The sequence below is a fragment of the Hippopotamus amphibius genome, chromosome 1 (assembly GCF_030028045.1).
Source record: "Hippopotamus amphibius kiboko isolate mHipAmp2 chromosome 1, mHipAmp2.hap2, whole genome shotgun sequence".
Classification (NCBI taxonomy): domain Eukaryota; kingdom Metazoa; phylum Chordata; class Mammalia; order Artiodactyla; family Hippopotamidae; genus Hippopotamus; species Hippopotamus amphibius.
The window spans coordinates 100,534,511-100,559,776 of record NC_080186.1 but is presented as its reverse complement, the minus strand read 5'-3'; the positions used below and the strand labels follow the sequence as shown (position 1 = coordinate 100,559,776).

Genomic DNA, 25,266 nt, shown 5'->3' with positions numbered 1-25,266 from the left:
CATGCCACGAAGCAACTAAGCCCGTGCGCCACAACTATTGAGCCTGTGCTTTAGAGCCCGTGAGCCACAACTATTGAGCCCATGTGCTGCAACTACTGAAGCCCACGCACCTAGAGCCCATGCTCTACAACAAGAGAAGCCATGGCAATGAGGAGCCCACGCACCACAAGGAAGAGTAGCCCCCACTCACTGCAACTAAAGGAAGCCTGCGCACAGCAAAAAAGACCCAACACAGCCAATAAAATAAATAAATAAATAAACATTAAAAAAAAAAAGAAATCTCTACACTGATCGAATTTTTCTCATTTCACAGAGAACTGACAAAAATCTCATCCATCACTGCTCAAGAAAACCTTATAAATGTGTAAAGGATCTTTTGATTCTCAAATAGACTCCAGAGAAATGTGCTTATTGATAATTGTAGAGAAAAAAAACCCCACAACTATAATCAATCTCATTGTTTAAGTTTTTCAGAAAGAAAAATTAGGATGATAAATAATGAAAAATATATGCAACCTTTAAATTCTGATTATTATTCCTTAATGGACTAAAAATCTTCCCCAAATCCATGATTACCCTTTTGTATAGGAAATGGTTTCCCAAGTGACTTCACAAACTTCTGCTTTAATTAACTTCGGCTTAAAAAAATAAACATAAAAAGATAACTACATTTTGGGGTTTTTTTATTTGACTTCAAAATTAATCTGAAAAAATATTATTGCCTTAAAATGTGATCTTCTAAAAATGAAAAACTAGGGCTTCCTAGGTGGTGCAGTGGTTAAGAATCCGCCTGCCAATGCAGAGGACATGGGTTCGATCCCTGCTCCAGGAAGATCCCATTAAAAAAAGAAAAGAAAAAAAAATAATAAAATAAAAATGAAAAACTACCTCTACACAAAAATGAAAACTATGAGTGGTACTTGTAGAAAGACTAAATCATTTAAACTAGTGATTTAAATCAAATTACTCCATCTTTTACTTTCTTTAATGCATTGGAAGCTAAAATGCATGCTCTGGCTTTACACATATTTACATTGTGTTAAATGTAATTTGATACTAATTATGGATCAAGGAGGAATTTAAAGGCAACTGAGACATCAGAATGAGGATGATGAAATATTTATATGATTTAAGAAGGTCTTTAGAAGCTTTATGTGATGGCAGAAATTGAGACTTTATTAATAGAACTTGTATTTATAGAATTTAGTGAGATTATTATTTTTTACATTTCCCACTGCTGTGATATTTGAGCATGTGTGCTCTTAGACCTAATTCTACTTTTAGCCCAGCTTCACATGACCTTGTTTCTAGTGCAAGAGCCCAGGGCAGTTTCTCTGTAACACTAGATTAGAATATCCAAATTAGTTCTATTGCTGGGGAGGAGAAATCTCAATTTAAGGTTTGGACAGAGGAAACAAAACGGCTAGCTCGATATATTTACATTCTGTACTTCCCAACACAACACTTCACTTTCTAACAACTTCTTACGTTTTTGTTCAGTGCTATTCACTCAACAAGCTTTTGAGGGTTGTCTATGTCAGGCACAGTCAGGAAAGAGCAATGCAGAGATGAATGTCACAGGCCCTGTCCTAAAAGTATCACTAGTTAGTATAAACCAATAATTACAATAGAGTGAGCTATCAAAAGCACCGAAAGTGAAGAAAATATCTGTACCTTGGAAAGCGTGGGAAAACATCAAAGAGAAGAGTCAGCTTGGAGGTGGTATGGGATCAGATCAATAGCAACAGGCGGAAAGAAAAATCTTTGAACATCACAAGATAGTACCTTCTCATAATTCAACATGATTTGCTCAGAATTAGAGGTTACATACTCTCATAACACTGTGCACCTTTCCTTCACTGCAGTTATTCAGTGTGTATGTTCAGATTTGGTTTTGTGATGACGTTAGACTGAAAGTTCCTTGAGGACAGAACTACGTCCGTTTGTCCTTAACTATAGCATACACACCGGCCATGACACATACGAGGTGTCGGACAAATAAGCGTTGAAAGGGAAAATAAAGTGGGTGGGAGAGTTCTCAGGAGCGTGACTGGTCATTTTTTATCCAATATTGTCAAGCAAGAGAGCCACAAAATCTGTGAAAAAGCATTCCTCTCACCAGCGGGGACTGCTCTATCGTTTGGCAAGAGATAATTCACTGAACTTTCCTGTGGCCAAAATTAACCGTTTTCCTCTTTCCCTCTTTCTGTGTGGGATGAATCATCCATGTGCCCTGATTTCAACCTTTTGGTTACTGATTCAGCCCCTCTGATTACCTGATACACCATGAACATCTTCTGGTAACTAGAAAGGTCAGCTGAAGGAGTTTGTTTTTTAATGATTATGCTATCTTGCTCACTCCTGTCTTTCTGCTGCAAGCAACATAGTTTGTGGGAGACAAAGTTCTCACTCAAGGCGTTCAACTTACCTTGTTAAAAACCTACCTCTATACTAAATAAAATTGCAGTCTAACGTAGGAGCCAAGAGAAAGAAGGCTTGCACTGTGAATAAAGAGAAAGGGGTTTGGAAGCTTGTGGATTATCGCTGAGAAAAGAGAAATCCTTTATGTGACATTCCTGATAGGCCCTCCAAATTGTTCGCCCTCAAGGTTTACCCTGGTCTCAAGGCCTAAAACATATTCAGGTCCGCAAAGATCATAGACGCCGAAAGTCACCCTCCACCCCGCCCCTTGCGTCCCAGTGAAGTCAGTAAACACCGAGATTGCTTCCCGCAGCTCGCGGAGGGAGGAGATGTAGGGCAACGTAGACACCACCTCTGCTGTCGTTCAACGCAGCGCACTAGCTGGCGTCACTCAGCCCTCGTGCGCAGGCGTACTAAGGGTACGCTCCCCCTCCCCTTCCTGTGCACGCGCTCAGAGCCCGCAACTCTCGCGAGAGAAGCGAGATTTATTCCTACGTACCGGGCCGTGCTGCTTATGGCGGCGCTGGAGAGGGGGCGCTGAGCTGTTGGGGTGAGTACGACCTCAGGGTCCAACTGGGGGTAGCAGGAAGCCACGTTAAGGGCGGATGAGAAGACCAAGACAAACAGGAGAGACTTCTGAGTCAGGGTGGGTACTCTTAGAGCTCCGGGTAGAGAACACCTTTCCCTGAGTCCCTTGCCCGGGCTTTTCCACCCTGCCCCCGTTCAACTGTCTAGGTCTCACGGCAGGCTGCAGAGCCGAAGCTAAGAGTCGAGGCCAGGCGGCCGCGCGTGGTAGTGGCGGTGGTGACTAAAGTGGGGGGAGGGAGCGAAAATGGAGGCTCCGACCGCAGCCAAGATGGAGGCAGGGGTGCGGGGCTCGGGCGTGGAGGCTGCTGGGAGTTGTAGTCTGGCTGATTCCTCCTCTGCGGCTTGGTGGGGATACGGGAACTACAAGTCCCGGCGGGCGGGGCGAGGGGGTGGTGGCGCGGTCCTTTGTGTGAGACTAGAAGAGCTGGAGGCAGAGGAGAGGGGCCTACTCTGACTCTGGACCCTATAGTTTTTTGGCCATCACCTTCTTGGGGATCTGACTACGAGTACCAGAGCGCATTGCGGCAGTGGCGCCTCCTTTGTGTAGGGACTGAGACCCTGCTTCATCTAAGTGCTTAGAGACATCTCCTTTCCTCGGCCATATCTGGCACAGTAGCGCGGCCGAATTGTCATCCTTACTTCCATTCACCTAGAGCTGTTTATCTTGGGTCTCTACACCCAACCTTCCCCTCTAATCCTCGCTTTCGGCTTCTTGAGAAAGAGAATACGCTCCTAAACTTAGGCACATGGCTCTCACTCCTCTAATCCTGGGGTCAGGGGGAACTCTGTGAGAGCTCACTGGAGTTTTCCCTTACCACCTTCTCTGTTTCTTATGGTGTAAGAGCCTGGCCCATATTGTGCAATGAAAGGCTTGGCATCGTCATCCTATGTAGAGTTAGTGTTTTAGAGCCCTGGCCGGAGACCCTTTTCGAGGTTCTTAGCATCCGATGTGTCGTAAGTACGAAATCTTAGTGCCACGGTTCTTTTTGTTTTAACGTTTTTCTTTGGAAACACCTAGATAAGCTCCTGTCTTGCTTGACTCACAAGTGAGGCAGGGAACGCTCTCTAAAACAGCCTTCAATCCGCAAATACAAAAGCTGAACTTTGTTGTGCGAGGTAATTTCCTTGTTTTGCACCTAAAATGAGCGAAAGAATGTGCTCGTCTTAAACAGTTGGTAGGTGAACCAGGAGGGAGGACTCCCCAAGGCACTGTGGTAGTTAAATCTTGCCTGTGAGAGCCTTAAGCTTTTTATCAGGATAGTATGAACTGGCAGCTCTTCACCAGAGCTGCCAGCTACCTATAAAATGTAGGTACAGAATTATAGCCCACTAATACAAGTTATTTTGTATCAGAATGCTGAGTAATTTTCATTTTGAGTTTCTAGAAGACAAGCATTTTCAATATTATATTGAAGGGCAGTATAATACCTTGGTGCCCTTTTGGTACTAACCAATTTTGGGTATTGTTGGTGTGAGTAAGGAGGGGGTTATATACTGGAATAAGCATATGCCTGAGTCGTAAAGTCTTCATAAATTTTCATCCTTCTTTCTTTTTTCCTTTTAGCCGTAGGCCCGAAATAAAAGAGATGGTAGTGGTTTGAGTGATTTTGCAGCTGCTCTGGATGTTTACCATCGAGATGAGTATTTATAGCAGCTGAGTTGAAAAGTAAAGTATTTGAAGCACAGAAGATAGGTTTTCTTTTTTGTAAATAAGTCTGACTTAACAAGTATGACCTCTAGAGTATGGTTGAAAATTCTGGTAAATTCCTAGCAAATAAATGAGAATGTGAAAGCTGACATGTAGTCCTGCTGTATCCTACTCCTGTTTTCCCTTCCCTCCATCTAAAGACACACAATGCAGGGCCATGCAACATTTAAGAAATATTTTTTTTCTTTTAAATTGTGGTAAAATATACATAATGGAATTTACGGTTTTAATCTTTTTTAAGTGTATAGTTCAGTAGCATTGAGTTCACACTGTTGTGAGGATCATACTTTTGACAAGGTAGTTTAAACATGGAAATGCCGTTGGGCAGATTTTTAAGGATTTGGATTTGAGGGCTGTATTACAAAATAAAAATCTTGAGATCTTGTTAAATAAATAGTAGCTATTGATTTGCCTTCTTAGTTTAGTCTTTTCGAAAAACACAGGGGAAGCTACTTTGAGATCTTTGACGGAGACTGTCTTATGGAGAGCTGTAACTTGTAGAATTTTTTGTAATAGAGAATTACAGCTATAAGAATTACAATTGTATTTTTTAAGACTTAAGAGTTGGGATATCTTCAGTGATGAAATTGCTGTGGTGGGAGTGACTTGTTTTCTTGAATCCCATCATTTCTTGCTGTTAAATACTTTCTGCTGAATCAAGATTTTTAAGGATTCCTTTGTCTTGGTATGAGAATGTTTTCTGCTTGCATGTGTGAATACCTAGTTAAAAAACAATAATTCAGAAATTTTTTTCCAGTTCATACTGCCGAGGCTGAGGAATTCTCACATGTTTCTGTTGTGCCCCATTTTTTTTTAAGGGTGTTAAACTGAATACTGTGTATTGAAAGATTATTTTTGGAGCATTATATGTCCTTTTTTGCTGAGGTAAAACATTAATGTGTAGTTGAAAATAAATTGATTGGCAATTTATTCACATTGAACCTGTAGACTATTCATTGGTTTGCAGTTGCAGCCAGTATATAACCAGTTAGTTGTTTGCACTTCAGCTTCTTAGTGCAAACTCCTGCTGTGGGCAGGTTTGCTAGATACTGCCTCTTTTTATCAGTGAAGGTCTTAGCCCAGGGACCTTACATTTGCTGTTTTCCCCTCCTCCGTCTGTACCTGCTCTGACCAGTGTGATAGCCATTAGCCATGTGTAGCCATTGTGCACTTGAACTGTGCACAGTTCTGAGTTGAAATGTACTGTAATGTAAAATAAGCATTGGATTTCGAGGGATGTTAAAAACATATCAGTTACCTGTGGGAAGTGATAACGTTTGTATTTGGTTAAATAAGATACTTAATTTAAATTAGTTTCACCTGTTTCTTTCAATGTTCATATGATTACTAGAAAATTTTAAATTACATATGTGACTTGCACAATATTTCTTTTGGACAGTGCTGGTCTACACTATTCTTTGATTTTTGTGTCTGGAGCATTTCTTCAGCTTGTTTCCATGCTGGCATTTGTCCTATTTCCAAGTATTACTATATGTAAAAGATGTTAAGTGATGGGTGGGTTTGTAATTTTTAATATCTAGTAACAGCATAATTGTTATTACTAAAGTAAACATAGACAAAAAGATGGTTGTGGCAATTTGATTTTCTTTTATATCCACTCATCATAGTGATGACTTAAATTGTTTTAAGGTGGTTAATTATCTAAACTATCATTTTCCTTAGATTCCAAAGTAAAACTGAATTAAAACCTGTTAGGCACTTCAGTTACACAGGTTAGAGAAAAAATGTGATAAACTTCTCTTGAGTTAATGCATCAAGAAATATGAACTGGGGAGTTAAGGCAAAAATGAGTGTTAGTTATAGAAATCAACAATAGAGAACTTTTCAGTTCTGTGCTGCCTATTTGGGTCTTTGCTCTTCTTCTCAAAGGAAGTACTGTGAAGAAAGTGGGTTAGGTAGAGACTTCTGTAGACTAGTTTAGCATTTCTTTAACATTCCTCCCGTGTGAATGCTGTACAGACTTTGAGTATGATTTGTCAAAATGATAAACTGGGTTATGTGATAACATTTTAGATGGATTAATGTCATATAAATGTATTAGTTCAACATGTATTAGTTTAGTGCCTGCTGTGTGCCCGGCTTCAGCTAGGCCTTTGAGATAAAGCAGCAAACTGGGGGAGACAGTAAATAACAAAACAGGTGATGATAATTTTAAGGCAGGTGAACTAGGGCATGCTTATTTGGATTGTCAGTTCAAGTAAAGGAATTTAACTCCTAAAGCAACATGACATAATAGTTGATAATTAACTAGTGGTGATAGTGTTCCCATACAGAGCAAAGGGAAAAGGAGTTGATTACATAGCAATCAGGGAGACTCTCAGATCCACATTAAATTGTTCTTTAGTTTTTCTCATGAAATACCTTAGTATTTCAAGTGAAATACTCTGTATTTCATGTGACTTAAGAAGTGTCTAGCTTGGAGGGAGGGTAGGTTTTAGAGGGTACACTTAAGTTCAGAGGATTAAAGCAAAAGAATTTGTCAGTACTACCCATGAATGTTAATAATCTTAGCATGAGTGGATGGCCAGTTTATTAAAATAACCAATCAAGAAGAGAAGAGGTTATTTCTTGATTGGATAATTAAGACTTTATATGGTCCACCAAAACAATTTTTTAAAGTTGATAGAACTGTCTACCAACTGAAATTGTCTTTTGCCTATTATAGGTTAACTGTTTTTTTGGTATATTCGTTTCTGCTGTGGTAAGTTTGGCAGTACCTCGTTAAATGCTAAAGGGGGCTGTGATAAAGAAATAAACTTGGTTTATCTCTCAGAAATTTGAAATATAATTGAAGGAACAAGATACATGAACATGATGTAAGCAAAGTGCGGAAATGATTTGGCACCAAAAAGAATGATGCCAGCAGTGGGACTTAATGCCTCCCATAGTGGGAATTAAGGTAATAAATCTGTGCTGGAATGATTAAGAAAGGCTTTTTTTTTTTGTCGTCACATTGAAGATGACAAAATATATTCTTTGTGGAAAGACCCATATATACAAAGACTAGAATTCAAGAATCTCTCAGGAGTTGTGTTTAAGAATTGGGGAGGAAAATGCACCTATCTAGAAGAACTGGAGAGCAGAAGAAGGTAAAGATACAAATACAAACATACACCCTGAATGATGGTGGTTAAATGCTGGCTGCAAGTCGGAAACACCTTGAGGGCAGGGTGGAAAAGAAAATACCAATGCCTAAGACCTAACCCCAGTTAAAGTAGGATCTCACGGTGGGATCTAGGCTTTGAATTCTTTTTCCCTCAATTTCATCATGTGGGTTGAATTTGCAGCTAGGATTAAGAACTTCCCATTTAGAGTGCTGGAAAAATAACTGAGGATTTTGGACAAGGAGATGAGATGAGTGACATGAAATTGAAATTTTAGATTAATCAGTCTAGTAGTGTTATATGACAGAATATGGGAAGGGTTGACACTGAAAGTTAGCAGATGTGTCAGACATCTGGTCTAAAATGTGGTGTCATTTAGGACAAAAGATGAATACAAAAGGTATCTTGAAATATTGATAAGATTTGCAACATTGGGTGTGTAGATGGAGAGGGAGGAATTAAAGATCATTACAGAAGTGTCCCTGCATCAGGCCAGTTCAGTTATTCTTTTGAATGGGGACTGGGCATAGATATGTCTTAAAGCTTCCTAAGTGATCTGAGAACAGTTGCTCTAAGAAGTATCTAGTCTGGGTAATGGGGAAATGATTCAAATTGAAAGATTGGACAAATGTAATATTTGATATCTGAAGCTACAGTATAAAGTCACAGAATGCTAAGTATACCCAATGGCCACAGATCAGCTGTTACTGAGTTTTCATTTTACATAGAAGAAACACTCAGAGAGAGTAAGTAACTTGTTTGTGGCACCTTACTGGTAAGTATCAGTGTGATTAATATTGAGCTCTCCTACTTCACCAGATCTGACTTCTCACCTTATAGTCATTCTTATTTCTGATGTTCTTAAAATATGCTGTCCATCTCTCAGCATATCTAAAACCAAATCCACCTTTTCTTTCCCCATGTGAGTCAGTTAATAGCACCATGTTAGCTAACATTTGAGGCACTGCAAAATAATCATTTTTTACAGCTAATATAAAGCACAATTCTGTGGTTTTATTTATACATATAGTTCACTTCTCATCTCAGTTGTTTCTCTTCTGTAGACATTCCTTATCTGTTTATGGCAAAAGCTCAAATGAGATGTGCTTCCTTCACTAAGTGATCTCTTCATAGGATTTCAGGATTTCATACCCTTTCATCAAGAATGAAGGCTCTCTGTTTCCTGTTATATCAATTTGAAATGCTTCATAATCTGGCTCTACTACACCTGTCACACCATATATCTCATTTCACTGTAGCCCAGTCCTCTGTTCTAGCCAGGCTAGCCTATTGATTCCTCCGAAACAACAAGACACACTTGTTGCGGCAGTCATTCACACAATAAAGCTCCCTTGATGCTGGACATAGAAAATCATATACATGGTCTCTGCTCTCAAGGGATTTGGAATTTAGTTGCATACGCTGGCTTGGTTTATGTGATATTTTATGCTTAGAACACTCAGCTGTTTTCTTTTTCTCAAAAATCTGCCTGTTTCTCCAAATTAAGCTGAAATATTCCACCTCTTATTAAAAGCCTTCTCTGACTGTGTTGCTTTTGATGCACAGACGGTAGTGAATAAACAAGTAGTATTTCTAGAATAGTATGGAACGTAGTAGGTATCCAGCAAATTAAGTTTGGACATTTTGTCCTATATTCTAGTTTTTCTGTCCTGTATAAATAACTCTTCTCAACAAGAGTGTAAACTCCCTGATGGCAGGAAATTCTTTTATATTTTCTACAGTACCTAACACAGTGCTAAGTAGTTATAAAACACTTATACTAAATAGAATATTATGTAACTTAGAATTTATTTGTGGGGAAGGGGTGTCAATAAGGACTGTGAAATAATTTTGGGTTTTGAGTGTACAATACCAAAGGAGGTATCCATTAGCACTTGAGGGAGATGGTTCAGCTGACACTCAATGTGTGTGCTTCCAAGTTTTCTGCAGATTCTAAGCTAATGAAATCAGCTTATCACTCTATTTACCCTCTGTTCCTGATTCTTTTATGTAAGTTATACTTAATGTCTTCATCTCTTATCTTTAGTATGAAGTGTAACAGAACAGACTTTACCACCTGAAACTGCTGCTTCAAGTTCAGATCAGGCAAGGAACAAACCTCGAAACAACCAACAAGACCAAAGAAGAGTACACTTAAGTTGAAGACACAACACTTGATCTGAAACAAGAAGTTTGTGCCTACTCAACAGCTTTGAAAGAGCACTTCCCAACGCTGCTAGTAGTCTTTGTTTTCTTCAGTGCTGTACTGTGAGATTGCCCGGTGCAGCAGCAGTTGTATTCTTTATTAGCTTGATAGATCATTTTCTCTCGCTTTTTTTTTTTTTTTTTTTTTAATACTAGCAACTTTCATCCTTTGAAACGTGTGCTGAAAAGAAGAATCAGCAAATACTACTGAAAGTGCAATATTTGATTATCACTGCGAGGTAGGTTTATCGTTTCCTGTAGGCAAGAATCAGTTTATAATTCTGGATTTCCTAATTATATTCGCTTCTAAATGTATTTGGAAAACAATTTATATTCTCAACTATTAGTCTGAAAATATTAACACTAGATTATTTTGTTTAGTTCATTGTCTATTGTTAGAGCAATATTTATGACCCAAACTGGGATTTTTCACAGTTTCTTGGTCTCTTACAAAGAAAAATTCCATGTGTACTATTTATTTATTTGGTTGTGCCAGGTCTTAGTTCCTGCGTGCACATGAGATCTAGTTCCCTGACCAGGGATCAAACCTGGGCCCCCTGCATTGGGAGCTTGGAGTCTTCACCACTGCACCACCAGGGAAGTCCCTCCATCTGTATGATTTAGAAGTTAGGGTTTCAGTTAGGAATGCCCTTTGCAGTCTTGTTTGAGATAACCTTGGGTAAAGAAAGCCTACGGAGAAGGGCCATTTGAAGGTGAGTAGTAGTTCCTTAAAAGGGAGAAGAGGCTTTGGTAGAGTTACAGAGGTATAGAGAATGAGCAGATTTGGGAAGATCTGAAAGCACATGGTGTATATTGAGTAGTCCATTATGAATAGAACAGAGAATACAGTATTGTAGGGCAGGGAGAGTAACTGGAAAGGGAGGCTTGCTGGAGGCAGGTTCTAAAGGGCCCACTCGACCTTATTTAGGAAAGCCGTCAGCTGTTTTTAAGCAAGGGCTTAATGGATTTGGTATTTCAAACCTGAGATAGTTGATTGGTTGAGGTTTTTAAAATTACATATTCAGAAGTGTATCTTTAAAAGACAAATGGTACTACTTTTAAGGACTAGGCTGAGGATGGGAAGACCTGTTCAGAGCAATAGACAGAGTGTAAGAAAGATAAAAGCTAGGGTAAAGGCAGAGAAAAATGTAGACACTAGGTGTTTTAATGATAGAAATAATAGGACTGGTGACCAATTGAAGGTGAAATTGAGGCTGGAGGGAATTGATTTAGTCTTTCCAGTTGTCCAGGTTAGAAACCTTTGTTCATAGGAATAGGGAAGTTCAAGTAGGGACTTGTGGGAATCTATTTTGTTTATTAAATAGTCATCTGAAGTTGAGAAAATATTCTAGTATGGGATGTTAAACTGGTTTGGGGGAGGTAAGATTGTGAAGGGCAGTTGTTCCTTTTAATCTTTAGTGTCCAGATTTTCTAAAGTCAGCAGAAATATGAAGGCTTGGAATTCAGGAAGGAGTGGCCACTTTATAGGTAATAAAGGAAGAAATGCCAAAGAAGAGAATGTTCAAAGAAATAGAGATGTAGTCCGAAAGGAATGCCAAGGAAGATAATTTCAAGGAGAACTTGATGGTAATCCTTCTGTAAAATGCTGATAATCCTTTTGTAAAATGCTGCTGTGTTGATCAAATAGGATGGGGAATGGAAACAGATCATTCCTAGGTTGTTGTCTTATAAAAAAGCTTCATCACCATTTCAAGAAGCAGTCAGGCCTTTGTCTCCAGTTTATTTAAAGGTTGAGGACTTAAGTATGGCAATGACCTTACTATGGACCAGAATTATTCCTTGATTTAAAACTATGAGTAACACCAATTTATTTAAATTATCCATAAACATTTACTCCGTTTTAAGGTTATTGTACTATTTGCGTTTTCTGTTTGTTTCTTCCTGCCTCCCCATCTGATTTTTTAAAAGTAATTTTAGACTGTTATCAGTTGTGCTGGGTTAGATAAAATAATGGAGATTGAAATTGTACAGCTTTATCTTTACTATTCAAAAGGGTGAAAGACTAGATGCTGGAGCTTTCATTGCATTGACATGAATTGTAGAAATGGATTTAAAGTAGAAATGCTTTTCGTTTAGCGTAATCTTTGTATTCTGAGTATTAGTGAACTACATGAATGTCATTCAGGGGGTGGACGGGTCGGGGAGGGAAGTAAAGCTGTAAAGAAACAAGACAGGGTGATTAGGAGGGCTGTTGACAACCTGTCCTAGAGGATCCCAGTTTAGTCAGCCAACTTCTCAGCAAGCCTAAGCTCAAAAGACACAGCCACTCCCTAGAAGGGCTCCCTGTTTCTCTTGGCATCAGCTGAGCCATTGGCATTATTGGCACTGGCCACAGGGGCATTCGCAGAGCACAGTGAGAAAAAGTCATTGTCTGCTACATGAACATTTTTAATGTGTAAATGCGCCCGTAGCTGTCAAATATTGTTATATATGTTAATTCATGTATTTACAAACATGAATAATAATTAGGGTGAGGGTATTGACAGTAAAATGAGTTCTTATGCTACAGTTGTGAATTATTCCGATTGAAAGGAGTACAGCTAAGGAAACAGATTTTGAAATGCAATAGAACCACAGGTTTTATTTTCACTTTGTTTTTTTATTTTAATTTTTATTGGAGTATAGTTGCTTTACAGTGTTGTTAGTTTCTTGCTGTACAGCAAAGTGAATCAGCCATATATATACATATATCCACTCTTTTTTAGATTTCCCTCCCATTTTAGGTCACCACAGAGCATTGAGTAGAGTTCCCCGTGTTATGTAGTAGGTTCTCGTTAGTTATCTGTTTTATACGTAGTAGCGTGTATATGTCAATCCCAATCTCCCAGTTCATCCCACCACCCCTTCCCCCCCTTGGTAACCATAAGTTTGTTCTGTACATCTGAGAACCACTGACTTTAAAAGAGACGTTGTTAAAAAAAAACAAAAAACAAACCAGTAAAAATAGTACATAATTAGGGATGAATAAATATTGAGGAGTGGGATCGGCCCTAAAAAGAAAGGAGAAGGCTTGTAAGAAGTTTGTTTGGCATGTAAAAATAGACGTGTGTTGTTTTGGTGAGTATCTTGATCAAGATGGTGTAAGGTGACAGAAGGAAAGCAAAGCTAGGAACATTAAAAGAAAACTAAAGGTAAATGAGAAGATAACAGGTTAGCTTGGCTAGGGAAGTGGTGGAGCTAATGGAGACCAACGACCAGGAACTGTAAATGTCTTGATTGATTTTCAAAGTCAGGTGTGCGAACTTCAGAGCTTGCTCTCCATCCCTAGCAAAAATCCAGGAGCAAACAAATGAAAAATAAGACGTTTCAATACGGAATTTGACAGAGTATCTCATGATAGCATAGTGGTTAGTATGGAGTAATACAGATTGGATAATAAACATTAAAAGGCTTTAGTTAATGGACTGATTTTTAGAGAGATCTCCGTGTGTGTGCTGCCAGATTGTATCCTCACCCTATTTTCTAAAAAGATTTAGTAATAAGTAGTTACGTGTGTGCTTATGTACCAAGCACCATTCCAGGCTTTTTGTATGAAGTAACTAACCCTAACCATCCCAACAACCCTGTGAGGTGGGTATTAAGGAAGGACATAGAATGCTTAAAAGACAGATTACAAAGGCTAGAATTTAAAATTACCCTTATAAGTTGGAACTCCAGGTTAACCAAGAAAGGAAATTTAAATGCATTAGTTTTTTCTTTAGTAACAAATGATCAGTTACAGAAGTACTAAAAGGAGAAAACCTGATTTCACTAATTTATTAAGAAATAATGTGGAGTTTTTTGTTTTTAGTTATGTAAAGTTACTGAAACTTTATAATCTACAGAATCAAGAAACATCATCACTCAATGCTTTCTGTATGTTGGTCAGGGTACAAAAAGAATCGTAGTGAAATGTACTTCAGTGAATAATTATTTAGAACATATCCAGAAGACAGCAGCTAGTCTGAAAAACAGTTGCATTCAGAAAACTGAAAGGAGCAAAGGAAGTGAAGGGAAAATATATTTAGATTAAGAAAACAGTCATTTTCTAAAACTGTTGTATGGTGAAATAGATTGCCTTTTCTGAACTAATTGCTTCTCAGTGGGAGCCAAGAAGACTAGGGTGGGGGTGGGGGGCAACTCAGAGATGTTGCAAGAAGAAATTACAAAGCACAGAATTTTGAATTTTTGTCCCTCCCCTCCCAGGGGAATTTGGAAATCACTTAGGCCATTATTTTACATTTGAGGAAACAATCCCAGAGAAGTTTTAAAAAGTATGAGAAGCAAGACTGAAAGCCAGTCTTTTGATTCTAGTTCTCTGTTCTAGGGAACTTTAGTTGATTTCTTGAATTAGAAGTGAAGTTTAAATTTGACCTGTGATTCTTTCCAGTTCTCTCTCTTTTTTTATTTTTTTCAAGAGGGTTAACATTGTAAATGACTTTCTGATTAAAAACAAGTACATAGAAAAGAGTAGAAAGTCTAAACTTGGAGTTCGGAATATTTGTCTGCTGTGTTCACTACGATACAAGTAGAACCCAGAACAGTGCTGATGCGTTGTAGGCATTCAAGGTCTGGTTTAGTGTATAAAGCAGTGGTTAAGAATGTGAGCCATGGAGTGAGTACTAGATTCTGTTCCCAATTACCATTTTCAGCTCTGTGCTCTTAAAACACCATCTAAGTGTTTTCTCATCTCTAAGTTTTAAAGTAGACTTACCTGGCCTTTCCTTTTTAAAATACAGTTGAAATCATATTGTATAAGTGTTTTTTGTTGTTACATAAACTACTATGACTTCTTGAGCCATTGTTAAACTTAGGTTGCTTCCGTAAGTTTGTTATTAAAACATTTTAGTGAACGTGTGCGTAAGTCCTTGTCCACGTTTCACTTTTCCCTTGAATAGGTTTCCTGCAGTGGAATTATTAAGGAAAACACCTCCACATTTGGTTCGTGGTTAAACTGTGTTTCAGAAAGGTTGCACCAGTTTACCACCATGAAAATATATAAGCGTGTTGTTCTTAACATACTTTCTCAATATTTTTTAAATCTTTTATCCTTGATAGTTTGGTAGATGCATACTTTGCTTTATCTAAATTTTTGCTTGCCAAAATTGAAGTTCATATATTTTGTGTTTAGTGGATGATCTTCTAAGACTAATTTGAGTGTCTTAATGTCCTTCTGTAATTCAGCAAGTGAGTGCTTACTATGTGCCAAGCACTGTCTAACACTCAGCATTTAGCTTTGAACAAAAAGTCCCTGCTCTTTTGGAGCTCATATTCTGGTAGTTTAATTCTTATTGATTTGCTTAAATTCTTTAATGATACACTCATATATTTACATTTGCATTTGTTCTCTGTAGGTTTGAGTATAAAAGCTTATGCTTTTTATATAATCAAATATAGATCCTTTCCCTTGCATTTTTTCCTATTGACTTTAAACCCAGAAAGTCCCACTTCCAAAAACTTTATAAATACGTGCAACTTTAATATTTGTTAAGGTATTTAACACAGTTCATCTGGAGTATATTTTTTGTATACTATGAGATGAGCAACTAAATTGATTTTCCCCTATTTAAAAAAAAAAAAGCCAAGTAATATTTACATACTGGTCCATTCCTTCCACCACCATCCCCTTTTCTTTGATGTTGTCTTTATGAGTTTTTTATAAACAACCATCTGTTGTTGAGCTATCTACTTTTTTCCATTGGATTTCTCTTTTTACATCATTGGTGGTTTTGTTTGTTGTGTTTTTTTAATGAACATCCATTTCGTTTAATGGTGCTTCTTAAAAGTTTTGATGGTATTGGTTAAAAAAAATTTAGCTGAACTATTAGGAATTCTTTTAAGGTTTAACATATTGTCTTATCTAAAGTTGCTTGAGTGATAAATGGTTTTCCCTTTATAAAAGGAGCCCTCAAATTGGATAAAGGCTACAGAAAAAAAAATTGTCAGGAAAGATGCTAGGAGAAAGGAGAGGTTCTGTTTTGATGTACACATCTAAAGGTAAGATGAGACTCAAGCAATACAGCCTAAATTCCAGTACCCTCGTTGGGGAACAGTTTAGTCTTAGAAGGAAAGAGTAGCTCTAATCCCTTCTGATTCTGGTTCATTTTCCCTTAGGGTAAGCAAAACATGAGTCTTACCTCTTACCTTCAGCTAGGACTACTAGGACTGGAGACTTGAGAGTGTGGTTTTTGCAGCTTCCTGGCCTGTGTATTACAGATCATATCACTGCGTTCTTATTTGCATGGCAATAAAAACTACGGTCTAAACATGAAAAAAGCACAGTTTGAAAGTCACGATCCAAGTCAGTGATGGTGGAATAGTGATCTTCAAATTAATTTGATCATATTGTTTAACCAGAAAAGCACATGTGGTCAGTATGTATGAGTATATATTTATAAATTGTGTGATTATAATACTCCATTTGCATTGTAAAGCAGTGGTACAGAGAGGACAAAGATGAATATAAGCAATATTATAAAAATAGTTTACCTGTTAACCGTGCAGAAACTTTCCAACCTAACTAGAACTCTCTCTCTCTATATATATATATGTATATATGTGGGTGCTTAATTTTTAAGTGTTTAATTTAAAAATTTTATACTATCATGATTTAATATCTGAGGGAAGTTTGCATTTTGTTTTATTGATACTAGTATAAGTCTATATCATAGTGTTGATCTTGATTTGTTTATCAGACTTGTCAGATCTCATTAGATGGTCATTTATTTCATAATTTGGAGGTACAAGAACTAATACTAGGATTAGAAGTGTTGGCTCCCAATACTCTGCCTTTGCTTGCTTTATTAACATTATCTTCTAAGATTCTTCTCTTGGAGTCCTTTTCAACAGTTTGTGTATTTGTGAGGGCAGTTTAGTTAAACTTGATAGCTAAATATGTACACTTAATTGGGGAAATGTAGACTTTAATATGCTGAAAGTAGATGAATGAGGGCTTCACTGTGAGTCTCTTGTGAGGTTCTCCACTCTTACCTCAGAATACTTAATGTATGACGTAATATAATCTGACATATCAACTCAGCAAGGCCTCTGCTATAAATACATAATAACCATTTATAAAAGCTAGTTTTTTATTTTTTGGATATTTTCTTCCTACACCCCATTGGATTACCCTGTGTGTACCCTGCTTTAGGGAGACAAGTGATTGAGAATATTGGATTCTGTGTAAAGTTGTGGGACATTGAGAAGTTGGGCCCAGTTGTCTTGCTGTAGCAACCATGAGTCCTTATGGCATTTTAAAAATTGTAAATGTTATGGATTAGGGATGAAGTAAGTGCTTTAAAAACTACATTTCAGTTTGACCTTTTAACAGTAATACTATAATTTATTTTGTTGATAGAAATCTGGTTAAATGAATTATATTTTGCTAAAGTAACCTAATGGTAAACGTAAAGATATACGGGTTGACTGTCAAATGTGTGTCAAATTGTTATTGATCATAGTTATGAACATTGTGCTATGTTATCACAGCTGTTTGAGATGGAGAACGTTTTTACTGTGTCATCAGATCCTCATCCCCCTCCTGCAGCCCCTCCTTCACTTTCTTTACCTTTATCTTCATCTTCTACCTCATCTGGGACTAAAAAACAAAAGAGGACCCCCACGTATCAGAGATCTGTAAGTCAGGGAAGCAGTCATCCCAGCTTTTTGCTTTGTGTTAAGAGCATGACTAAGAAGGGCCACTCAGTTTGAAATACCCTGCAAACTCACTTTCTAACTTCTCTAAGCATTTCCTTCACCTTGAATCTTGAAAGGTAAGTTTAGGAGTTTAGGGCCTTGTTACTCAAAGTGTGTCTAAGAATCAGAAGCATTGGTATCACCTTGGAAGCTTGATAGAAATGGAGAATCCCCTGCCACTAAATCAGATTTTTTATTTTAACTAGATCACTGGGTAACTTCAGTTTGAGAAGCCCAGTTTAGAGTGCATGTTGTAGAGGAGGACCTCCTTGGTTCAAATCCTCTGTCATTTGACTTTGGCAGATCATTTAATCTCAGTGTCTGCTTCGTCACTGGTAAACTGGGGACAATACTACTTTCTCGTGGGCTTTTGTAAAAATTAAATGAGTTAGTATGCATCCACACAAAACAGCGTCTAGCATGAGAGTTAGAACTTAACCACCTGCAGGTGTGATGGCTTTGATTTGCATGATTTGGCTATCCCACACAATGATTTAACTACTTAAAACCTGGGTTTATCTTTCTAGAATTTCAGTCATCTTTTTTTTTTCTAATGAAAAATATTCTTATTAATGCCCAACGTCACACTTAAGTGAAAATGCCTGTAAGTCAAATTTTCAATGAAAGGGTCTAAAACTAGGTGTGAATATGTGGATGTGTTGCTATAGTAAATCAATTATAAACCTAACCTTTCCTAGGGACTTTGTCCTATTTCATGCTTCACTTAAATAAAATGAAATATCCAATGTGATAGTATCTGATGATTCAGTAGTTCCCAGTGCATTACATTTAAATAGCCCCTCTTTTCACTAAAGAATGTTTTATTTTGCTTTATCTGATCATAGAAACAAATGACAGTATTTAGAGAGTGCATCAGTGTCTGAAACAGGTGAAAAGATTTCTTTGATTGTACCTGTGAAGTGATTGAACATTTTTAGAATTGAAGAGCTTTTGTTGTCTTTGGAGTTCTTAGAAAACTCTTGTTTTCTAACTCATTGTTTTGAGTTGTCTTCCATTAAAGGACCTGAGCATGCATGCATTTTCTAGTTTGAAATAAGTATTGTATAGAAAGTTTCTTTTATTGTTTTAATCTCTACTAACTTAAATAATTGCCTTCGAGATGCATGGCTTACCAGGTAGCATCTAGGTTTCTATTTGTGTTTCAAAATAAGTATTAATAAATTTCTTAATGAAATGTCCTGGTAGTTTGGGTTTCTGTCTCTTGAATATTAGTTAGCTTTGTTCTGATATTGTTGTTTTAGTAATTTAAAGTTAAAGGCAACTTTTACTTATGTGTTTGCTTTATCTTAATATTTAAACTCCAGAAATTCTATTTATTTGGTAAGTGAAAATTCTGCCATAGATTGGGGCAAGTCCCCCAAAATAATTTGAATTACTTCCTCTGAAATGTTTTTTTAGCTAAATTAACATTTCAGTAATAAAAACACATAATCTTCCCTTTACTTGTTTTACTTTTTTTTCTTTGCCTTTCTATGTTAAAAATTCAGTGGTTTGTTAATCGGACTTAGTGCGCTATGGAGATAACGTACAGATCTGTATGTATTGAGTTCTTTCTCTTTTTAAAACAGATGAGCTTTGATCCAAACCTTCTCCACAACAATGGACATAATGGGTACCCCAATGGTACTTCAGCAGCACTGCGTGAAACTGGGGTTATTGAAAAACTGCTAACCTCTTATGGATTTATTCAGTGTTCAGAACGTCAAGCTAGACTTTTCTTCCACTGTTCACAGTATAATGGCAACCTGCAGGACTTAAAAGTGGGAGGTAATCTGTCAGTTCTCCATTTTATAAAACTAATCACAAACTTATCTTGCATATCAACTTATTCATGACAGTGTTATGGTTTGGTCCTTTTAATTGTAACAGTTACTGAAGTTTGTCTATGTAAATGAGCAGAATCCTGAGTTCTATTGTGGTGGTGGTCTTTTTGCAGGATGAAAGAGTAATTGACTAAAAGATATCTTTCAATGTTTTTTAAATAGATACTTGGTAGATTTAATTGTTATTCCCCCTCATAATGACTCTTTGGCTATGTATTAGATTTTAAGCCAGTGAGAATGTTAAACTTTTATAATGTTAGTTTTAATTATTTTGCCAGGTACAAGTTTGGGTAGTACCTGAAAAAAATAATTCTTACGATGCCACCACTTGGACTATATGGAAATTCATTTTGTACTTTCACATGTGAAAATGTGTGGCTTATTAAAGGACCAAAGTTACAAGGTCTCAGAGTGTGCTTTTTAAAAAATTTTTGAGAAAAAAGAATGATAGGTACATGAATATTTGGTATACCAAATACTCTATAAACTGTACAAGAGTGTTATTTTGGTTAATCCTCGTTTTACAGATGAAGAAACTGAGGGTATAAAGGGATTAGAGGATGGGGCAGCTCGCCACATCTCATGATCATTACATTGCGTCATTTGTAGTATGTCTGTGTGCCAGAAAACTAAGACTATAGTATGGCTAGCTTAGTCTAAAGCAGTGGTCCTGAAACATTAGTGTGTATCAGAATTACCTAGAAGGCTTGTTAAAACACAGATTGCTGTACCTGTTCCCCAGAGTTTGTTTTTGAGTAGGTCTGGAGTGGGGCCTGGGAACTTGCATTTCTGCTGTGCTCCGGGTGATGGTGCTGCTGCTGCTGTTGGTCCAGGGACTACACTTTGAGAATCACTGGTCTAAGGAAACTCAAATGCTGCATTAAGTTTAGCTTGAAAGTGAGATGCCATCTTGGCAAAATTAGTCCAACAAACACAACGCTCTCTTTATTTTAGATGATGTTGAATTTGAAGTATCATCTGACCGGCGGACTGGTAAACCTATTGCTGTTAAACTGGTGAAGATAAAACAAGAAATCCTCCCTGAAGAACGAATTAATGGACAAGTTAGTGACTTCGATGCTTTGTGTTTTCTTAGGGCCCTGCATTTGCATATCTTTCACATTAGAAAAGGAAGATTCTCCCTGTCTCCTCAGTTTGCACGCAAGAAAGCTATAGTATATAAAAGTTACTATTTTAAAATTGTATCAGAAGCACTGGCATTTCTTGACCTGAAATAAAAATTTGGTCAAGAGTCAATTTGGGTTTTTACATATAACCCTAAGTCTGTACTTACAGTCAGTTTATGTACTGTAAGTTTGAAACTTGGCAGCATGACATCCTCTTGTGGATCATACTACAATGCATCCCTGTGTATAGTATAGAGGATATTAAAATTCAGTTTATATTGCACAGTGCTGCTCCTGAAATGATTAGCAATGGAAATTTTTTTTTTTTTGACTGGTAGGTTGTGTGCGCTGTTCCTCACAACTTAGAGAGTAAATCTCCAGCTGCCCCGGGTCAGAGTCCAACAGGGAGTGTATGCTACGAACGTAATGGGGTAAACTTGTGTATTTTTCTTAAACCTTTGCCTGATCCACCATGTGATCTATGAGCGTACTTTAAAATTCAAAATAGAAAACGTAAGCTGCAGTTGATAAAAATCAGTTTTAAATTTGGTTTTGAAGAGGCTTCGAGTGCAGCATAATCAAAAACTTTAAAAAGAAAAAAAAATCCATAGGACTTCCAAGTGTCTTAGCTTGCCCAAGTGTGACCTTAGTTAGAACATTAAGGTAAAATGCTTTTATTCACTTTTTTGGGGGTTGTGGGAGGGGCTCTTTTTTCTGGTTCCTTTTAAGCACTAACTCCAGCTTTTTTGTTTGGAATGCCTTAAATAAAAATTGTTTTTTTGAAATGTAACTACAGCCTCTGGGCAAATGCTTCCACGTGTGTAAGCTTTTTGAAGTTGGATTGCTGCTCAGCTGTGGACTCGCAGAAGTCATCAGCACCTTGGAGGGGAAGTGTGTTTATATGAATAAACTATGTACTTGTCAAAAGGCATTTAATTTTAAGAAATGTGGCTTTATATGCCAGTTTAAGAAGTATTTAACAAAGTAAATCACAGTATACAATGAACATGCATCCTGCCAATATAGTAATAATAACTTATTAATTCACAGGAAGTGTTTTATCTGACTTACACCCCTGAAGATGTTGAAGGGAACGTTCAGCTGGAAACTGGAGATAAAATAAACTTTGTAATTGATAACAATAAACAGTAAGTTCTTTTTCCCACCTAAGTGGGTTTTTTTGGTTGTTGTTTTTTTGTGTGTGTTTTCTTTTTTACGGTAAGAAATTTGAAGCAAGTCAAACCTAACTTGTAAATCTGGATGATTTTCGTGATCTTTTAAATTTTTATTCATCAGCTAAGCATTTGAGCGTCAGTTCTGTGACAGGCACTATGCAGGGTGTCAGAAATAGGATAATTAAAACATGGTCAGATCTTTTGAGGAGCTGTTCTAGAGATCAGTGAAAGTTTTACCAGAGCACCAGTACTTGAGGTAAGCTTCGAGATGAGGAGTCACTAGGGAGATGAGGATAACATTCTGACTAGAGGAAGTATCATTTGGGGGAAATGGCCAAAAGTTTGAGTTGATTGAATTTACTGAATCATAGAAAGATAAGCTTGAACTGTATTCATTAGTCACAGGTATCTTGATTGGTTTCGATAATTGGAATTGGTGGAGGTGGTAGGCTTTTGGAGAGTAGAGATGCTGTAGACTAAAGGCAGAGATATTAGAGTTGATATGAAAGATGATGGTCTAGTATAGACAGGTGGTTGGGTATAGAAGTCAAGTCACATTGAGAAGATAAAATCACCAAGTTTCATAACTTTTTAGATAGAGGTGTGTATTAGAATTAAGGGAAGAGGAGTCCCAAATGCCATTTTTCTGGCTTGGGCTACTAGGCATATAATGATACGATTAACTGGACTAAGGAGGTACAGCAGAAAGTATTAAGGGAGGGGAAAGAATTATGTCTATTTTGGCATTTTGAATTTGAGATGTCTATATATGTAGTTGCATATATATATATATACACACACACACACACATATGTATCTGAACAAGCTAGTGAAGGGCAGGAGATAGAGCTGTTGAATTCATTGGCATAAGCAGTTAAGGAAAGTGTAGTTAAGAAAGCCTTGGGATGATTATTTGTACTTTGGAGTGGGAGAGACAGATACAAGTACAGAAGGAAGTTAAACACAGGAGAAAGATGAACTTTCAGTGGCAGTTCAGAAAGCAAAGTAAGTTTCTTCATCTGTAAAATGAGGTATGTTCTCATAAAGTGACTTGCCTAATGTGATACAACTTTTTTAAAGCATAGCAAATATCTCTTATAATCACTGCATTTACTCAGTTTCTTTTATGACTTTTTAATTAGAAATAATTGTTAGGATAGCTACCACATTCAGCATTCATTGCAGACAAGACCATCTCTTATTTATCTCTTTATCCCCCATACCTTTGTTTGCAGTACATAATACCTACTCATTGTTCACATACTGGCCTTTCTAAAACTTTAGCATTCCCCATCTGGTTGCAATCAATTTGTGGCCTTATTTCAACAGTCCAAAAGAAAAATGATTACATATATGTGTGCCCAATTGAAAAGGCTGGGGGTTTGCACAGAAGTCCTTTGCATATGAAGCCATATGAAAAGGATTATGTATTATAAAACGTTACATATAGTGAGGATACAGAATTCTTGAGGCCTCAGAAAACTAGTTTGTTTATCTAAACTCATCATATTTAACCAAGCCAATGCATTTTTTCACCCCTCTTTGGTCCCCACTGTCCCCACCCAATTCTTCTTTTCTAGTACTGGTGCTGTAAGTGCTCGTAATATTATGCTGTTGAAAAAGAAACAAGCTCGCTATCAGGGAGTAGTTTGTGCCATGAAGGTATGTGTCATCAAATTTGAGAAACTTGAGTTTTTTATTTGACTGCTTTAAGTCTTTCAAACCCAAGCCTTTTGTTTTTTCATCTTTATCTTTCCTTTAAAAATACTTAATTGTTAACTTGTTAAATTGTTAAGCAATCTCTTAAAATTCCTTAGTTACTAATTATGTTCTTTAAAATGGGCTATTTAATTGATGATATTAATATTACACTTTACCACATAATGTTTCCACTGGAGTATAATTTTATGAAAAGACTTGATTATAAATGGTAATTATAAATATGTACACTGAATAGTACATAATAGCCCTGCTGTTTTTTCATATTTGTTTGGCTTTAGGATGCGTTTGGCTTTATTGAAAGAGGTGATATTGTAAAGGAGATATTCTTTCACTATAGTGAATTTAAGGGTGACTTAGAAACCTTACAGCCTGGAGATGACGTGGAATTCACAATCAAGGACAGAAATGTAAGATAGTTGAATAACTTGATCTTTGGCCTTCTTTTGAGATAAGTAGTGAGTTAAAATTTTAGCAAACACTTAAAATGACATGGTTGCTCTCCCCCTCTCCACTCCCTTCTGACTTAGGGTAAAGAAGTTGCAACAGATGTCAGACTGTTGCCTCAAGGAACAGTCATTTTTGAAGATATCAGCATTGAACATTTTGAAGGAACTGTAACCAAAGTTATCCCAAAAGTACCCAGTAAAAACCAGGTAAATAGTCTTTTCAGGAGAGTCATCTTTTGCCTCGTCAGTAATAGAATGATATGGTATGGTATACAGAAGTTCTATTACATTCACTTAATATAATTTTGTGACAGTGGAGCAATTAAGTATTTAATATGTACAGTTAAACTAAATGAGAATCCATTGGTACATCCATGAATATGTTTTTCTTTCTTTCTCTTTTTTTTATTTAAACTGGGAGAAAGGGGCAAAAGAAAACAAATGCTTGTTAGATTGGGGGGAAAAAAACAATTCGTGTGTGTGTGTGTGTACCCGCTCGTGCATGCGTCCTAGTTTGGTTTTGGGGTTGGGGGTGAATAGATGAGACAAGTGGTGTCATTGCTAAGGAAATGTAAAAGATAGAAGAAGGATATTCTTCTCCTTAAATAAAATCTCTCCGTATCAGAGTGCAAGATCTTAACTGCAGTATCATAATTTCATGGTTGAACACAAAGCTTTCAAATTGGACTTAGGTTATCAACAGCTTTTTTTTCCTTTAGGGAACTGTCTATTATAAATAACATGGGTTTGCTGTGTGTTCTTCTTGTTTGACTTAGAACTAGGAAGGATGAGAAATCTCCAGCTAAAATAGTTTTTCCTTCTCATCAGAATGACCCATTGCCAGGACGCATCAAAGTTGATTTTGTGATTCCTAAAGAACTTCCCTTTGGAGACAAAGATACAAAATCCAAGGTGACCCTGCTGGAAGGCGACCATGTTAGGTTTAATATTTCAACAGACCGTCGTGACAAATTAGAACGAGCAACCAACATAGAAGTTCTACCAAATACATTTCAGTTCACTAATGAAGCCAGAGAAATGGTGAGTGTTGGATATTATTAGAGATGTATCCAGTCTGGGAGACGGATGGGGCAGTGTTATATTCAGATTTGTAATATGTATTGAAAATTTTTTGAGTTTTGGCAATGTTGGGCAGTTAACCTTATTAAGGTGATTAAGAACAGACATTTGAGTCAGTCTGGGTTTGACA

General features: G+C 37.1%; 1 protein-coding gene and 1 non-coding gene across 8 annotated transcripts in view; one reads left to right on the top strand and one right to left on the bottom strand.

Moving 5' to 3' along the window:
• Positions 1-2,855: 2,855 nt before the first annotated feature.
• CSDE1 (cold shock domain containing E1) overlaps positions 2,856-25,266 on the top strand; it is a 34,556-nt gene continuing 12,145 nt past the window's right edge. Inside the window, exons 1-11 of one of the 7 annotated variants that reach the window (XM_057716496.1) lie at positions 2,856-2,971; positions 9,890-10,286; positions 17,536-17,682; positions 19,332-19,530; positions 20,541-20,650; positions 21,052-21,144; positions 21,764-21,861; positions 23,469-23,550; positions 23,889-24,017; positions 24,138-24,263; positions 24,885-25,097. In XM_057716496.1, the coding sequence (XP_057572479.1) occupies positions 17,545-17,682; positions 19,332-19,530; positions 20,541-20,650; positions 21,052-21,144; positions 21,764-21,861; positions 23,469-23,550; positions 23,889-24,017; positions 24,138-24,263; positions 24,885-25,097 (1,188 nt within the window). In that variant the 5' untranslated portion in view covers positions 2,856-2,971; positions 9,890-10,286; positions 17,536-17,544. Of the gene's footprint in view, positions 3,068-9,889; positions 10,287-17,535; positions 17,683-19,331; positions 19,531-20,540; positions 20,651-21,051; positions 21,145-21,763; positions 21,862-23,468; positions 23,551-23,888; positions 24,018-24,137; positions 24,264-24,884; positions 25,098-25,266 lie in introns of all 7 variants that reach the window. The other 6 variants (XM_057716416.1, XM_057716683.1, XM_057716590.1 and 3 more) reach the window with 6 other exon arrangements.
• LOC130843071 (small nucleolar RNA SNORD35) lies at positions 12,358-12,444 on the bottom strand. Its single transcript, XR_009050701.1, has one exon. It is a non-coding gene; the product is annotated as a small nucleolar RNA SNORD35 (small nucleolar RNA).